General features: G+C 48.3%; 1 protein-coding gene across 1 annotated transcript in view; it reads left to right on the plus strand.

Moving 5' to 3' along the window:
* Positions 1-18,335, plus strand: part of SERPINE2 (serpin family E member 2) — a 55,992-nt gene that overhangs the window by 21,047 nt on the left and 16,610 nt on the right. The window contains exons 2-3 of the mRNA XM_045853687.1: positions 11,888-12,168; positions 14,828-15,055. Coding sequence (XP_045709643.1) covers positions 11,910-12,168; positions 14,828-15,055 — 487 coding nt within the window. The 5' untranslated portion in view covers positions 11,888-11,909. The remainder of the gene's footprint in view (positions 1-11,887; positions 12,169-14,827; positions 15,056-18,335) is intronic.

Raw genomic sequence — 18,335 nt, forward strand, 5'->3', positions numbered from 1 at the left:
GAAACGCGGCGCTGTCTCCGTGTGGCAGCTCGGGGAAGAATGGGAGCGGGTGCCCGCCCGGGCGCCGGCAGGGCTTCTCGCCCTGGGCGCCAGCGCCCAGGGCCAGATCACGCCCAGTGGCGGGGAGCTGTCTCGTGCATCATAGGGTGTTTAGCAGTAACCCTGACCTCCACCCACTGGAGGCCAGTAGCACCTCTGTCCAGGTGGGACAACCAGAACGTCCCCAGACGTGGCCAGATGCCTCCTGGTGGGGGGGCGGGGGGCGGAGCCCCCCTCCGAGGTGAAAACCACGGCACTAGAGTAACAAACATGCCCTTCAATTCTTGGGCCTTGTAAAGCTGTGGTCACTTGTTTACTCCGAGCATTTGACGATTTAAGCGCTGGACCGAGAGGCAGAAAGAAGGCAGTGTTCCTTCACTTTTTCCCTGGTTGACCCTTTAAACCCCATCACAAGAGGCAGCACGTCGGACATGCTGGCTATGAAGGTCCGTTTCAGACAGCTCTTCATCTGCCACAAGCTGCACGGTTTGGGCCGGTTAAGTAATAGTTCCGGACCTCCATCTTCATCATCTGTAAAATGTAAATGCGCACGCCTGCTTCCTAAGTTGAGGGTTCGGCCATGTGTTGAATATAAAAGCTCCAGGTACAGGGACTGGCATGTGGTAGACATTCAATAAATCACGGCCATTAGTTTTGAGGACTTCAGACTGTATTCCACGAGTTTTAAGCAAGTTGGAATTTTTAAAGTTAGCAATAAAAGTTGCCGCTACCTAAAATAGTAATGAGATCAGTTCATTTCCACTGAACTACAATTTATTTCATAAACATTACTGAGTTCCTGCTGTATACCTGGTACTATGCTACATGCAGGGAATTTTAAAAAATCAATCAACTGTAGTCCCTGACACTGGATATATGATATATAGGTTTAGTCACAAGAATGGTTCAAGTCATGTACATCAAAATAAAACTCTGAAGCCCTGGCTGGCGTAGCTCAGTGGATTGAGTGCGGGCTGTGAACCAAAGTGTCGCAGGTTCGATTCCCAGTCAGGGCACATGTCTGGGTTGCAGGCCACGGCCCCCAGCAACCGCACATTGATGTTTCCCTCTTTCTCTCTCTCTCTCCCTCCCCCTCCCTTCCCTCTCTAAAAATAAATAAATAAAATCTTTAAAAAACAAACAAAAAACACAGAACTCTGCACCACTCACTGAAAAAACTCGGTATGACATGGGTTGTGGGTTGTCATGGGCTGAAACATTCATTTTCGCGTGGATAAAGGGCTCTCACTATACTGTTTCTGAACGCTTTCTGCTTTTCCAGTAACTGGATTTTTTAATTCCAGTTTTCTGACCCAGTGGCTGAAGCACTGTCTGGGGGCTCTGTGGCCCTCTCTGTCCCTCCTGACTGCACATCTCAGCCGGCCCGAGGTCCCGCTGCTGCGTTTTTATAAACAGAAAAGGGTGGCTTGTTTTATGTGATCTGTTCGCTGTATAAATTTTGAAAAATAGACAGGACCATATAAAGAATAATCATCTATATCACATTCCTACCATCAGGAGTAAAAGTATCTAGATAATATCTTGATGTCCATCTTTCTAGTCTTTTTTTTTGTGCTTGTGTATTGTTTTTACATAGTTAACTAGACCACAGCTCTCTTTTCTCAATTAAGATATATGCAGAACATGTTACCATCTATCTTTGTGAAGCGGTGTTAGAAGGACGTTGAGAACTGACCCTTCCTGTCGGGTGTCATAGATCGTGGGCTCCCAGATGCGCTCCTGAGCTGAGGATAAAGTGCCAGTGATTCACTGAGGAAGGGTCCCCAGGCGACATGGAGAGAAACTGGGGGGAGTGGGGATTAGAAAGGGGAGCAGCCATTCAGGGGGCGCTGTCAGGTGAAGCCCCACCCTCAGTCTAACCACCCTGCAGAGCTCTGCTGATCTGGGCCACCTGTGCTCCCTGGTCGGCGGGCAGTGGCTGCTGGCCCCTGGAGGGTGGGGGGCACAGGGGAGTCGTGTATGTCAACTCCTATCCACTTAAAGCCCACTAAAAAAATGGCGTCAACGCAAGCAGCAATTCTCTGAAGGTGGCAGGTGCAAACCGTTAACAACAAAGTGCCAGACGAGAGAAGTGTGCAAAGCCCGTGAAAGGTCACCCACAGCGTCCCTTCCATTGGAAATTCAGGTTGCAATGATCATTCCTATCGCAGTTCTTTATTGCAAAGACTATTGCAGTGATTTCACTACTAGAAATAACTCCGCAGTGAACATTTTTAGACCCAAATCCTTTTGATTATTACCTTAGGGTTGACTGATAGAAGGGCTATTACTGTTCCAACAGGTAAACACATTTTTAAGATTATGTGTGCCAAAAATTGCCTTTCAGAAAGACTTTTATTAATTTACACTTCTAATACTTACTCCCCATTTTTTACTAGCAACAATCTAGAGAGTATTCATCTCTCGCCTATGAACTGAAGACCCATCAACATCACTTATTCTGAGGAACCAGAAAAATCATGTTCATGGTCCAGCTCTGAGTATAGACTAAATAATATCTCAAATGTGATTTTTGAAAGGTATCCAGCTGCTATGATAGACAAAGACAACTTGCAATTTATTAAAGTGTTTATGAACTCATGATAGTTTTTTTATCATGTATTTTTATAAGTACTACAAATGCACCTAGTCATAAAGTATTGAATACTTTTTCATGCCTTCAAAAGGCTCTTCCTCCTTTTAAAGATTGAGAACCACTGGTCAGTATCACTATGATGTCCCGAGGGGTCTCTTGGCTATTGATTAGGAAATCACCTGTTTGAACTGTTGTTACCTTAAAGATTTGTCAATAGGGAAGTCTGTCGGACTTGATACCATAAATAAAACAGATTTAGTGATTGAAAAACATATCTCAGCCTCATTAAAGGTTGTTTGGAACATACTTGCCCACCTCTACCCCCCATCATGATTCAATTCTTCCATTCTCTCCCAGAGACATTAAAACACACCAGCATTGTCTTATTCTATGTCTCCAATAGTCTCAGGAAGCTGTAAAGGCACAAACAGGACTTGATCAAAATGGAAGTACTGTTTGATCCATTTTTTTAGCTCGATCCTTGAGACTTTCTAAGTCGCTGTTGGGAAAAAATATCAGGGACTATTTCAGGCGGAAGACAAGCAGGGGAGCCAGCATTTACTCTGAGTCGGATCCTGTGCCAGTTTCTGTCTCTCTGTTGGTGCTCGTGAAATTCCCACGGCCACCCTTGGAGTCTGATTTCCTCTATTTCAGGAGAAAGCTGAGGTTGATCAAGGTTCTGACCTGCCCTGGACCTCTTGGTTGGTAGAGAGCAGAACTGGGGTTTGAACCTTAGGTTCATTTTCCCTCACCCTTAGAGGAAAACGGACTAAATGCCCCACAGGCTTGTATTTTAAAAGAAGCAAGTAGCAAAGCCCCAGTTACCTTCTTCTTGCTCCAAGCCTCCCCACTGCACCCCCATAGAGATTTAAGCATGAATAATGCGTGGATGAAAGGCATTTGGATGTCAGTGAGACTGTATCCAGCAAAACGTGTGTCTCTGCATTGAAGGAACCTTTTAGACTTTGCGGCCACACATTTCAGTGGGTGGGCCTTTCTTTCCTGAGTCTTCTTCTTAGGTTTATTTTTGGCTAAATTAATTCTCATCAGAGATCAAGTCATACATGCTGACGTTTGATAAAAATGTAAGAGGGAATTCCAAGAGGTCTCTCTGCCACTCCCCGGGAGCCTGAAGGAGCACAAACCAGCACTGCGGTCACTTTGGTCAGTCGGCACTTCCTGTCTCTCCTCCGAGGTTGGGAAGGTGCTGACTCATTCTGATAACACTGCCCACACTCCCCAGGGCACCCAAATGCACTTTCGTTTTGCGAGTTCATCTCATTTTCTTAGGAGAATGGGGTAGGCGTCTGGAAAGGGAAGGCGGGTTTGGGAGGATGCGTCTCAGGAACGCCTGCGGAGGTCCGAGGGACCAGAGCCCTCTCGCCATCGCAGGACTGTGTTTGAGGCTCAGCCCCAGTGGCTTGTGCGTTCACAGCCCCTGTCACTCTGCAGATCAGCCTTCCTCACTGTGGGCCAACCCCTGAAAGTCCCTAGAATGCCCGCTGGCAGACACCCTGGAGAGTCAGAGCTCGGCCTGTTGGTAAAGGTGCTGGTGAGACACATTTGGCTCGACTGTCGGCGGGTCAGTCCTACTTAAGGCCACTTAGTCTCAGTTTGCAGCCTAATACCTTTCTTTCACATTGATTTCTTTGGGAAGAAAAACTGTCCAAAAAAAAAAAAAAAACAAAAACCCCAAAACAACTGTTGGAAGATGTCATGATTCTCATATAATCTGATGTACTGTTTTTCTCTACCTGCTGTGGGAGGAATGGTTAGTCCAAAGATGGCATAACAGGGGCTCTCGGTCCTCAGAATGAGGATCCTGGAAACTCAGAGACCAGAAGGATATCAAAGCTTTCCCAGTCCTTGAGAAAATGTCACCTTTCACTAAGGGGGGCAGGGGCTGGTTGTCATACCTACCCCCCCTCAAGATGCATCGGGGGACTCTCCTTGTCATGCTGGGTGCCAGCTCATTTCAGACACTCGCGTAGTTCGCATCCCACTCTGAGGATGAGACTCGCTGCCTTCACAGGAGGATGATCTGTTTTGATTACTCTGGCCCCACCGTAATGCCCAGCTCACTCCCCAATCTTTTCATCATCCAGTGTGCCTCCCTGGGGCTCCAGGGCTGTGGGAGGCACACCGATTCATGGGTAAACAGCCCGTCTTTCATCATTTGGATTTCAGTATTTGGATAGGGTCCAGAGAGTGATGTAAACGCATGTCGGGCTTTCCACATTAGCAATGCTCGGTATTTCCAGCGTTAGCTTACAGTTTTATTAGGAGGGCAGACTCGGATTGTGGTCTCTCACTACCGTCTCCCACTAGACGGCACCAGAGCCCCCTAGGGAAGTGGCTGATCCCACCTGGGGCAGCAAGTGTGCAGGATGAGCCTGCAGGTCACGCGAGAAGTTCAGGGGCCAAACTGGAAAGTCTTGGCTTGAACATCCGTAAGGGCAATAACATTTAAGTGGATCAAGGCCTTTAAAATGTTTTTTAAAACATGAGTTTTTCTACTAAGAAAACAAACAAAACCCCTATGGTCAACTCTAAAAATGCTGAATAACCAACTTATTGTTGTGAGAACAATATAGGGAATGACTCAAGCATTTATCCTGCCTTGGCTATACAAACTGAACCTCAGGATAACCCAACAGTTGGTTATGGAAAGTTTCTTTTTATAGAAGTGCTCCAGCTAATGAAGAAGGAAAGTTAGAATTATGGTAGCACCATTAGGGAACCCCTAATAATACTCTTAAGCAATGATCGTGAGTAGCTGCTAAGGTCACACACACACACACACACACACACACACACACAAGTAGCCACTGTCCCCTTCCAGCACCAGGTACAATGCCTTTAAGAAACATTCTCACAAAGAAAGAAATTTGAGTCTGATCCATCTGTAGAGTGGAGGTGACGAAATTTCTGCAAAGAGCCAAGTAGTAACTGAGTTTCTGGCGTTGCTGGTCGGATGGCCATGCGGTCTCTGTCACAGCCCAGCAACTCATTTCTGCCACCTGTAGGAGCTCGGATGCAGCCGCTGACAAATCAGAGAGTGTGGCCAGACCTGACTCAGGAACACGAGGACCTCTGCTCCAGGCCCACCAATGGGCAGGAAGCACAGAAGACAGTGTCACGTGAACAGTCAGCAAAATCTAGACCGTGGAAAACTCAATGGAACAAATGGCCTGGTTTCTTCAACCAAAAAGTTCCAAGGAAAAAGTTAAAGATACCAGGAGAAGATTTTTTTAAAAGACAGGAGACCTATCAACCAGTGTGTGGAGCTTAGTTAGCTCCTGATTCAAATAAACTATAAAAATATACAAGAGAATTGGGAAAATTTGAATACCATCTAGATATTTAACATATAAAAGAATTACTGATTTTTGAGTGGGATAATGATACTGTGTATGTGTATATATAAAGACAGATACAGATGTATACATGTTATACATTCCATAGGTTTAGAGTATGTGTCAAAAATATTTTAAAATTATATGGTGTCTACAATTTGCTTCAGAAGAATCTTTGATTTTAGAAGAAATAGAATAGAACCATGAGTTGGTAATTATTTTATTTGGATATTGGGGGTTTATTTTATTTTTGCGTATATTTGAAATCATTCATGGCATAAAGATTTTAAATACGTAGATAATAGCATGCATCCCTTTAGTCATTTTTTAGAGAATGAAAGGGATTTCCCATGAACTAGACACTCTCGGGTCCTCCTACAACAGATGCGAATCATCGGGCTAAGCAACGGAGCCCGAAGAGTCTTTCTGGTGTTTTTTTTCCTCCCCAGACTGTTTACATCTTATTTGTTATAGTAAATAGAGCCAACATATCTCATTAGCTCATGTGTTGTATATAAAATATGTTTTATTTTGTAAAAAAGAATTTATTAGGCTGAAACGAAGCTTCCCCTTTTGTGGCCAGCTGCTCGTCTCCCATTGTTCCACATATTGGTGTTCATTCAGCTCAGGGGTCTGGCCACGGTGCTCCACAGCGTGGAGAGGTGGCTTAAGTGTCAGCAGCAGGGATCGGAGGGAGCTCCCTGTGGTTCACGGGAAAGCAGCGCCCAGTCCCTAGGGCGTGGTTGCTGCGCAGCATGTTTGCCTGAGCAGTGAGAACTCCATGTCACCAGAACTCCCATTCACCTTCGTTTTTCCTGAGAACAACTCAAAATCTAGGTTGCATGTGGCATCTTCTCATTTTGAATCGCTTAAATATTTTTATAATGCCTTGTATTCTACACCAAACGTCTTGAGCAGCTGGATTAGTTCCGTGGGTCAACCTCTGCTTTAGCATGTACCAACGGTGGGTCCCCAAAGAAGACCCTGTGGGCACCAGGGTTCTGAACTGCCATGGCCCTGGGTGTCCATGAGCTTTCAGTCTGGTAGGGAGGGGAAAAAAAACATACTTGTAAAACAAAGTGAGAGGTGCAGATCGGAAATGGTACGGGAGTTCAGAGAAGGAAGTGAGTAGCCCTATCAGGGCTGATCAGGCAAAGCTTCCCATCAGCCATGGGGAGGGCTGGGGGCAGCTCTGGTGTTCGGTAGGTGGAGGGTAAGGGAGAGAAGCAAAGTCTAGGTGTGGGCAAGACCGAGGACTAGCAACAGGAAATGCCACCCTGCTGGGGGTTCCAATGAGCAGCCCACAGGCCACATGAGGCCCAGGTTGGCCTTGACTGTGGCCCAACACAAAGTCGTAAATTTACTTAAACCCTTTTTTTTTTTTGCTCATCAGTTTTCCTTAGTGTTTGTGTATTTACTGTGTGGCCCAAGACAACTCTCCTTCTTCCAGTGTGGCCCAGAGGCGCCAAAAGGCTGGACACCCCTGCAAGAGGAGAGTTGGTAGATTTCACAGACTAGCGTTTCCTAGGCCAAGACAGTGTTCGGAACGACCAGGTGAAGACACGCAGCCAACAGTGAAAGTATGGCACTGACGTCCGGCTGAGGACTTGAGCTACAGGCTTGCGCATCTTGTCTGTGGAGCGGTGGCGAGTGAAGACGGGGGAGGGGCGGGGAGAGGGGTCTGAGAAGAGCGTGCCACTCTGCCTGCCATTGGCGAGTGGTACGTTTGTTTATAAATGTAGGGATGCGCCCTGCGTCTGGCGTTCGCAAAACAACCAGCAGTTATTCGCTCCACTAAATCTCACTTAAAGCTCGAAGTAGTGCCCAGTCACTTCACACACTTTTTCCACTCTGAGAAGGAAAGGTTTGGAGCAAGAGAAACCAGAAGTTTGTGGGGGGAAAGAAACCCACATTTGGAAGGATGCGCCGGTAATGATGGCATTATTTATAGGTTTAGGATCTTCCTCCATGATGGTTTAAACTAGAATCTTTTTTTCTTTTTACTGTTGTGAACAAATTATTCAGGAAATGGAAACATATTGATGCTATGCAATACAATTGGGCAGCATCTTGATTCTTTCTCTCTTATTTGAAAGTTTAAAGTATAATTTCTTTTAAAAATAAACAGAATGTTAACCATGTTCTTCCCATAATGAGGATCTGCTTGTCCTCTAGAAACTAAGCATTTTAAAGCTTAATAACACCAACAGTTAGTCCATGCGAAAGATCATCTATTTGAACATGAATATACATCTGTATTAGGAATTTCGTAGGCCTGGAGTAATTGTGGATCAGTGTCCACTCTCCTGGCAACAGAACTTTGGAGCGAAGTAAAAGCTTAGTCTTTGATGTGTACACAAGCCAGGTGAGTTCAGACGAGTGAGCATTTAGCCTAGGAAACTGAGTCCAAGAAGAAGCTGTGCCCACAACATCCATCAAAACTAGCTCTGAGTCCAGGTCCCACACAGCTGTGACACTGTCCCAATGCACGATTATGAAACTGCCCTGAGGCAGCTCCCACAAACTCCCCAAACCCAAGAAACCAAGGAAAACACCCGTGGCCGCCTCCCCCACTTCATAATGGAACTGTTCTTTCAGCCAAACTTCCTAACCAAGCAAAATTCTGCTAAATAAGATGGCTGTTTATTCAGAAGGTTGTCTTTGATGGTTCTTAAAATATTGGAGCTGTTACATTTCTGTCTGTTCCGGATCCTTAATACCTGTTTTACAGCCTTCTACATAAATCTATAACATTGAGGTGAATCCACCGTCAGCGATCAGAGGCAAAACAAATTTGATGTCTTTTACGAGTGTGCAGATTCGAATATTCATTCAACTATTTGCTAATCCGGGAGGAGTTCTCGTGCAGGCTTGAGGGTTACAGATGACACAGCATGCTGGAGGTGGGGGCCCCAAGGGACTGTGATGCAAGAGCCAGTTCAGATTGATGGAGTTTGCGCCAATCACCGGATTTGACCATTTGTAAGAGATCATACAAATTGTTTTAGACTTCTAATGGCTTTTTGGTGTATTTCATTTTAAGGAATACATTTCTCTCCAAAAAGAAAGAAAAAAGAGGGAGGGAGGGAAGACGGATACAATGTCTACTTTTTAGATAAAATTAGTGAAGCTTCCATTATCAGGATCTGGAAGCTCTCCAAAGTCCAACAGGCTGAAAGAAATGCGAGGGATTGTCAGAGTATTATAGCCGGTCCTAGGTGCCAAAGTCAAACTAGGCCATGCTGGCCGTAGGAGAGCCCCCAGTAGGAGCATATGTAGTTCACTCACCTGTTTTGAATTTAGACAGGCTGCCGTTACACAATTATTTTACTAAAAAAGCTCCAGAGAAACTCTGAATGCTCTGTATTTTTTTTAATGTGCTTGTTTCACAAAATGTAAAAAAAAAAAAAATTGCAAGCTCACCTGGAATGCCGGCCTGGTGGTTCACCTTGTGGCCCTGTGCATGGGGGTGTGGTGGGCGGGGAATTCTCACCACCAGCCCTCTTGCCACCCCAGCGAATGTCCCCCTCCTTGAGAAGTGTCTGGCGTGAACAGTGGGGCTCGGGACTCAACACAAACATTTTCCTGGTCCCACTCAATAAATGTAATTCCGGTGGCAATGAAAAATAATTAGTAAAAATAGGACGTATATAAGCCCTCAGGTTTAATTCCATGTGTATTTATTAAACACCTACTATGATCTGGAGGTGACAGGAAGTGAGCGCGTAGAAAGGAAGGTGAGGACGCACCAAATGCCAGTTTCGCCTGACGCTGCCCCAGTGCCCTTTCTTTCTTTTTTTTTCTTTTCTAATCTCTAAAGTCCGACCCACTTCATTTTCTATTAGTTTACAGTCAGCGTTACTCTGCATTGGTTTCAGATGCACAGCATGGTGGTGAGAAAGTCATGTGCCTCTCACAGAGCGGTCTTCCCGCCCCGATGTTACCTGGCCCCGCACACAGTTATTCCGATGTCAGTGACTGCATTTCCTCTGCTGCAATTCACATCCCTGTGACTGTGCTCTAGCCACCAGTTTGTGCTCCTCCATCCCTTCATCTGTTTCATCCGGCCCCCCAACCTCCCTCCCCTCTGACAACCATCGTCTGTCCTCTGTGTCTGTGAGTCTGTTCTGTGTTTATTTTGCTCTTTGGATCCCACGTATAAGTGAAAGCACATGGTATTTGTCTTTCTCTGTCTGACCTATTTCACTTAGCATAATACCCTCTAGATCAGTGATTTTCAACCTTTTCCATCTCGCGGCATGCGCTAATTACCAAAATTCTACAGTACACCAAAAAATAGAGTTTTTGCCGACCACACAAGAAAAAGGTATGATTTTGAGTGATTCACACAGGATGGTTATTGTTGGGTTGGCTGTTACCACTTTTCTTGACAATCTAAGGGAAAAGAGGTCAGTGCCCTTGACTAAAAAGTCAGGTATCGAATGTTTTAAAAATTCCTGTGGCACACTGGTGGAAAATCGCTGTTCTAGATCCACCTGTGTTGTTGCAAAAAGTAAGATTTCCTTCTTTTTATGGCCAAGTAATATTCCATTGTGCTTGTACACCACAGCTTTCTATCCACTCGTCTCCTGCTGGGCCCAGCACCGTGTCTTTTCCCTGGAGCACACAGACCTTATTTCCCCCTCGCTCCTGGGCACCCAGCCCGGGAAGACCCCCTCTTTCCCGTTCTCTGCAGACACGCCCAACCTCCCCCACGGGAGACGCGCTTCACAGGGGCTGCATCTAGAAGGGAGGAACCAAAGTAGCCACATCGTGAATTCTGCTTTTGTTTTACCAGCTGCCACTTTTAGGTTCTTATTAAATGAAAGCATTTGCTTTTTCATAAACACATGTGTATTTCCAAGAGCGCTCAAGGAAGAAAGCACATTTTTTAAAAACCCTTGTAATTGTAATTGAGCATATCAGGGTAAACAGTGCCATCCTCACAATGGACAAATTTACCAGTTTTCTGCCCCATCATAGGTTTAGGGGTGTCACTTACATGTACTCTAATAATTATTTAAGAAATGAATATGTTCATGTGAAGAACACAAGTATACGATGTATAGTTGTAAAACAGTCATAGCAACGTGAGTGGTGTCTCCCTTAGGGTGAAATCCAAGAGCCCCACCAGGCTCTCACGCCCTTCAGGATCCAGCCTCTCCTCCTTTTCCCCTCATCCAGGTTCCTGAAGCCACAGCCACCCAACCTCTCACACCAGGCTTGCTCCCGCCTCCGGGGCTCTGCCCTGCCGTCCGTCTGTCTGCCAGGCACACCCTTCCCAACCCTGCCCAGCGCATCCCTGGGTCTGCTCCTCATCCCTGTGCTCTCCCCGGGTTGCCCCCCCCAGCACAGGTGGCCTCCCCGACAACAGCCCTGTCTTGTATTGCCCCGCACCAGCCTGTCATTCTCTGGCATCACTGTGTCAGTGTCCTGGCCCCGGTCCCCCCTCCGAAGTCACTTCAGCGCTTCCTGGTTTGCTCAGTAGCCTCTGCCTCGCCCTAGAGTGGAAGCTGCAGGAGGCAGGGGGGCTGACCCTCTGTGTTGCAGTTGAATGCCCAGCCCTTAGACAAGGGCCTGACCCGTAGTAGACGCTCAGTGAGCGTTGGTTTAATTGAGTGAATGGCGGTTTCCAGTAACAAATAACAATTAGAGTAGTGGCTGGCACGTCCTTGGGACTTACAGAGCAGAAGTTCCCTTCCTCTCCCTCCTCATCCCCCTAGCTGCATATGGTCAAAACCAATGTAATCTACGCAGTTCTGTCGTCAATGTGTTAAGACAGTATTCAGTTATACAGAGCACAGTAAATCCTACCTGGCTGAGTAAAAAGTAGTCCCCAAAGTGTCCATTTAAGCTAAGTGTAAAAGCTCTTTTTTTTTTTCCATCTGATCTCCAGGTCGGCCTTGCCAGCAGGAACCATGTCTTGGCACTTCCCCTTGGTGCTCTTGGTCGCCGTGACTTTGCCCTCTGTGTGCCTCCAGTTCAACCCTCAGCCCCTGGAGGAACTAGGCTCCGACATAGGAATCCAAGTGTTCAGCCAGATCGCCAAATCCCGGCCTCAGGAGAACATCGTGGTGTCCCCCCACGGGATTGCCTCCGTCCTGGGGATGCTGCAGCTGGGGGCCGACGGCCGAACGAAGGCCCAGCTCACCGCGGTGATGAGATACGGCGTGAAAGGTACGCGCGCGCAGCTGCCACCGCCGCCCCGCCCCCCGGGCTCTGGCTGCGGGGCCTGGCAGGGGCCCTGCGTCAGTGGGTTCCTTGCTGGGGCTTAGGCCACGCCCACTCTCAGGCACAGATGTGGCGCTGCTGGCAGGTAGGAGAGCTAGTTTCTGGCCTTTGCTCTGCAGCTGTGGGTCAGCCCCCCCCCCCATCTCTCAGTGTTCTCAACCATGAAAAGAAAACTGCCCGTCTGCCGCACCTGCCCGCCTGCAGGGCTAAAGATGCATTATGGGTCAGAGCACACTTTTAAAAACGTCACCTGGGCAGGTGAGTGAGTGTGGCCATGGAAGGCAGCATGAGTTAGCTTTTTGGTGATGGGACTGTCCTGCATCTTGACCGAGGTGACGGACACGTGACCTACTTGGGACATAAAATTACACAAAGCTACACACACAGTGCAAGTTGGAGTGAGCCCTGTGGACGGTCCCAGGGGCAGTTTCCTGGCTGGGGCACTGTACTGTGGTCATACATAATGTCGCCGGTGGGAGAATCTGGATGATGGGTACATGGGACCACCCTATACGCTATTACTCAACTTCCTGTGAAGCTATAATTATTTCAAAATAAAAGCTACACAAAAAAATTTTTTTAAGGCAAGCCCCGTGGAAAAGGCTTAGTTTTCTTGAAAGAAAGCCCTGTTTTTAATCACCTATTTACACCTACCTGACGGGCTTCTGTGTCCCAGCACTGTGGCTTTGCTGTAGCTCGGGTCTCCTCCCCCAGAGTGACCGTCCACCTGCCCCTTCCACCCTGTGGGGACGCGGGGGCAGGGCCGGCTGCGGGGCCTGCAGGGCCCTGTGCCCTTGAGCCAGTCATCTCTCAGGTCCAGGTCTCAGTCACTGTGTTGGAAAACGATGGGTTTTTCCTACCCATGTTCCTGCACTTCTGCTGGCCACGGCATTCTGGGATTCTTGACTCGTGCTGACGCCCCCAGCTGGAGAGGAAGACGAGGGAGGGGGGCGTTCGTGGGCTGCAGGCCCTGTGGCTGGTGTTCTCAGCACAGCCTGCAGAGCTGCGGTGCCCGGTGCCTAACCGCCCTGCTCTGCTGACGTGGGGTTCAAGTCTGCCCGAGTCTGCAGTTTGTTCACCTCTCAGCAGCCTGGAAAGACTAAATGCCTGGAACTCCCTGTTCCGCCCCTTGCTTGGAACTTCAGAAACTTTGGGTGATTGATCACTTCACAGCGAATCACTTCTGGAATGCAGGGTCTTTCCTAGAGCCATCCGTCAGCCAATCCAGTTCCAGAATAGCAAGTGGATTTTTGTTGTTTGTTGTACTGCTGAGCCAACCTCATTTTAAGCAGTGTTCCTGCAGTCTGGATGCTATTGGCCTGTCGGCAGTGCCCCCACCCCCACCCCACCCCTTCTTCCTCCCCAGCCGCAGTGACTTCCGTCCTGGTGACACACTGATCCCAGGGAGCCCCGGTGGCTGTTCAGGCCCTACTTCCGGGCCAGCCTCTGAGAATTCGCAGCAGTGATGCTCTTGCTGAGGACGGAGGCAGGACAGTGAGGGGCAGAGGAGGCAGGATCTGCTCTGATCTTTTCCCAGCAGGAGACCAGGGAGTGCGGAGGAGGAGGAGGAGGAGGAGGGGGCCACGTGGCTGAGAGGGGCAGGTGTGGGGCTTGGCCTCTGAAGGGTGCTGTCCCTAACCTATAAAAGGGACCTGCCCCCTCCTACTGGGCCTGCCCCCGCAGAACAGCATGCGGGGTACAGCTGTCAGAGACCCGGCAAAGGCCTCAGGAGCCGGGGAGTCTCTCCCCTGCCCTCGTTGAAAGGGTCTGAAAAAAAAAAAAACACTCTCAGTGACAGGCTGACTCTCCCGAAGACCACCAAGGTCACTCTGCAGGGCGTTTCAGGACGGTGTCGTTCTGTAAAGCAGAGTAAGAAGAATCTGTAACAAGCTCTTTATACAAACACATGTCGCCCTTGTAACTTATTCCCCTCTTTCCCATGCTCTGAAACCCAATGAAGCGTGCGTGCATGGCTCATGTAAAATAAATCTCACGTCGCCATAAAATTAATCCCCTTACTTTCTGAGCTTGATATTAAGTAAAAACCACATTGTTCTCGGACGGTGGCACACGGCCATTTTTTCTAGTCTTTCGAATGCTGATTTTACTCATTTTTATTTTTATTTCCCAAATAGAAAAAGAGAATCACAGCGCTAAATCTTTGGCAGGAAAGGAAACAGCGGTCAGGACTGTTGAGTGAGAAGGAGAATGGTTTGGGAAGAATCCTTCCCTGTAACCCTTCGAGGCTCTGTAATTGAGGAGCATGCCAGTCTTCCCGTTGACCTGGCACCAAGGAGGCCCTCCAGGGGAACACGGTCCACCTGGGGGAGGTGTTGAGAATGCCTTGAATGTGCCTGATTGGATGCTTGAAAAAAAAAATGGATTTTTGAGGCCTAGTAATAGTTGTACCTTGTTCCTCCCCTTCCTTGGTTAACATGAGGATGCTGAGAAAGCAAAAAAAAAAAAAAATAATCTCTTGCTACTCACATTATCTTGTTTAGACTGTTGTTATTTGCCCGAAGATAGGAGGTAGCTTGAACAATAACTTCTGGGAATTCTTGTGGAAATATTGCCGCATTTTCTCACTCTCCCCCTCCCCCCGCAGGAGTTGGTAAAACGCTAAAGAAGATCAATAAGGCCATCGTCTCCAAGAAGAACAAGGACACGGTGACGGTGGCGAACGCGATGTTCGTGAAGAACGGCTCCAAGATCGAAATGCCTTTCGTCACGAGGAACAAAGACGTGTTTCAGTGCGAAGTGCGGAACGTGAACTTCAAGGACCCGGCCTCCGCCTGCGACGCCATCAACGCGTGGGTTAAAAACGAAACCCGGGGTGAGTGCTCACGGCTCCCTGGGCGGTTCTTTTTCGTGACTTTTTACGCTCTGTGAACGAACGTGGGAGTCAGGCTCTGAGATTCCAGCTCGAGCCTGCAGGTCAGTTGGGCCTTCTGTTGTGGGAGGCCGGGGCCCCGCGAACTGCTCTGTCTTCTCCTTTCCAGCAGGCCCCGTGGCCTCTGTCCGCCTTCCTTTTCTTTTCACGACTCCTCTCGAGTCCCTGGGGGAGTTTTTCTCACTGCATCTCACCCCCAGAGCCCTTGCCTGCTGGCCCTTGTCTGTTTTGAAATTTTTATTGCTTATTCCTTCCTGCTTGGGTACTTGTTGTCTCCTTTGTCTGGAATGGCCTTCTCGGCCTTTAAGATTCAGGCCTGACCTCTCTCCCCTTCCCTGCCTCTGGCTCTGTCCTCGCAGGAAGTAGGCGCCTGTGCTCTGGTGGCGACGGGCATATGACTGTGCCTCTTCTCTTCCCCTTCATGATAGCACTCGCCACCCTGCATAGTGATTACTCGTTTCCCCTCATCCGTTCTCCCTTGAAACAGAGCGAATGCCTAACATCGGCGTTTTAAAACCTGTCAATTTGTAAACTGGGGGTCCAGGTGAAACCATCTAGGAGGAGAGGTAGTCTAGGATGACAGAGGAAAGTTAAGTCTAGAAATGTAGAGTTGGGAACCATTTATCGCAGAAGGGAGGGTTACCAGCACAGGGGAAGAAGCAAAAGAGACTCAGCAGGGAGAAGCGTGAAGACAGAACTTGGGGGAACTCCAGCTTTCAGGTCATGTTTCTTAAAATGTGGTTCCTGGTGCACCTGCATGCAAGTTACCTGGGGCGTGTGTTTGGAATACAGACCGCTGGACCCAGCCTGCTGAGTCAGAATCTCCAAGGGAAAAGCCTGACATTCTGCATTAAAACAAGTTCTTCCGTTGTCTACCGCCACCGCCCACCTCCAGACTTACTTATGTGAATGTTCGGTAACCTTTCAAGGGACTGGTGAGGAGATAGACAAGGAATGCTCTGGAGGGCAGACGAGAGCCAGGCTGGTTTGGGGGAATCCATGGCGCGTCCCTTCTCAACAGCATCCTGGACAGTGCTGTAGTGAAACTGTCAGAGACCAACAAACGTGAAGGGTTTAGAGGTGTTTCTGAGCCTGTGGTCCTAAGAACAGCGCTAGGAGGCTGAGGGCACCGAGCTGCTGGATGGCAGTCTGACCGTGGCGTGAACTCCCAGCCCCCCAATGTGCTATGTCATGTTAAATCATGTGATAAACCTAATACATATACAGAGTTTATTGAAGTGCCCGGCGCTTAGCAAATGTTCAAGTGGGAGCTATTTTTATAGCCATTAGCTCAAGTAATATAGCTTCCTCGAGGCCCCCCGTCCATCCCCGACCTTGCCGACTGGATCAGATTCTCCCTGTTTTGCACTCACATCCTTGAGTACTTCCATTCAAGGCAGTCATTACAACTGCAGCTTCACTCTTTTCCAAGTTCAATTTTGTCGGCCTCCACCTCGCAGACCCACAGCTCTTTGAGGGCAGAGTTCATTTTTTGTGTGTTTGTTTCGTTTTCTTGTCTAAGAGAGTACACGGCCCCTGATGGCACCTGGTAGGCAGGCATCTAAGGATGGATGGGAAAGGGGGTGGGGAGGGGGTGCGTGGGCATGCGGACGGAGGCTGGGTGCCCGTTTATGGCAGTTATCGATGGCAGGTGCCCCGCGTGCCTCCTTTGTTTCTAAAATGTGCATTTCTTACCCCGTCTCTCTTGATCATTTCTTTTGATTTTTTCATGCCTCCTGGGAATATCTTAGTCCTCCCAGTGGCAATCGGAGGTTTCATTTACCGTAGCAAACAAGGCCCGAAGAGACTTCTTCAGCACTGACTGTGCGCTGAAGGGAGAGCTGGGCGGGGTTTCAGGAGATGAATGACAGGTCCTGGTCCTTGTGCAGTTCGTGGTTCCTGTGGAGGAGGCACGTTCAGTTTGTCTGGAATAAAACGCCGTGGTGTCGTCGGGGTGGTGCTGAGAACTGGGCTTTATGGCAACTCCTCGGAGGGGCACTTTCTGACCCTCTCTGGGTCAGAAAGGGGTATAGACTGAGCTGTTGAGCTACTTCTGGAAGGCAGGTAGGGGCTGGGCTGGGCGAAGTTCCCAGCAAAGGCAGAGACATTCACTGTGGGGGGGAGGGGGGATCAACTCTAAGCAGCTTCCTATCGCCCGAGGCACAGGGTTCTAACTTCCTTCCCCGTCTGTTCCCAGAGGCAGGCCTTGCTTGCCTTGAGTCATGGCTATTTATAGTGTCTGCCTTTTCCCTTCGGATCTTGCGGCAAGGTGGCGTTGGTGCCCCCTTGCGGTCAGGAACCTGTCTCACTGAGCACGCTGTGGGCCAGGGAAACCTAGGTCTGCTTCTCCATCACGATTGACTTACACATTTGTTTCTTGTACATCAGAATCTTCTTGCACTTCATTTAAGAGGACCTAAAGCTCTCCTTGCCGAGTCAGACATTCTTGCTTCTTGAGAAACCATTGGCTTTACTCTCACCATTTAATATATTATAACTTGCATTTATATCGTGCACTCCTTTTTTGTTGGTTTTTAAAATATACCTGGGCTAAAGGCTGCACTGAACTCATTTTTAATAGCTTTGGGTATTAGTGACATCTCTACACACACACACACACACACACACACACACACACACAGCCAACTCTTCCAATATGGAGCAAAAAGAACCTAAATGGGAAACCAAAGTGTCAGCACAGGTGGCACTCTGAAGGACCTCTGTGACTTCACGGGAGCACCCTAGAACCCCGGTTGTTGCCCCTTCACTCCCGACACAAACGAGGTGGACCATCCCCGCATCGCATGAAGATCATTTTCCTTCAAACTTAGGAGTTCTAGGACAGGCCTCCTTTCTTTTCACCTCCGTACTAGTATTACCACCTAGCTTGACCCCTGACTCCTAAGTATAGACATCAACTTGAACTTCGGCTCTTCTTGAACCACAGATCACAAGTGAATGCACAGCGTTTCTAAAGTCTCCAGAGAAAGTAAGCGTTTGCCTTTGATAGGATTGCAAGGCATCCAATGTTCCTTTGTCTAGACTGGGATTAGATCAGCTCCGTGGTTGAAACCACACAGCTGCTGATCTTGTGCTGAACAAAAACCCTCACCAGTCGTCAGATTGTAGCAACAAGAGGGAAATTCGTTCATAGTTAAGCGGCATTTGTTTGGAGGAGTAAAATATCCTAAAGCGTGGGGCTGAGAGAGAACAGGTGTAAAAG

This window comes from Phyllostomus hastatus, unplaced genomic scaffold (assembly GCF_019186645.2).
Source record: "Phyllostomus hastatus isolate PE091 unplaced genomic scaffold, TTU_PhHast_1.1 phas_contig_137, whole genome shotgun sequence".
Taxonomy (NCBI): Eukaryota; Metazoa; Chordata; class Mammalia; order Chiroptera; family Phyllostomidae; genus Phyllostomus; species Phyllostomus hastatus.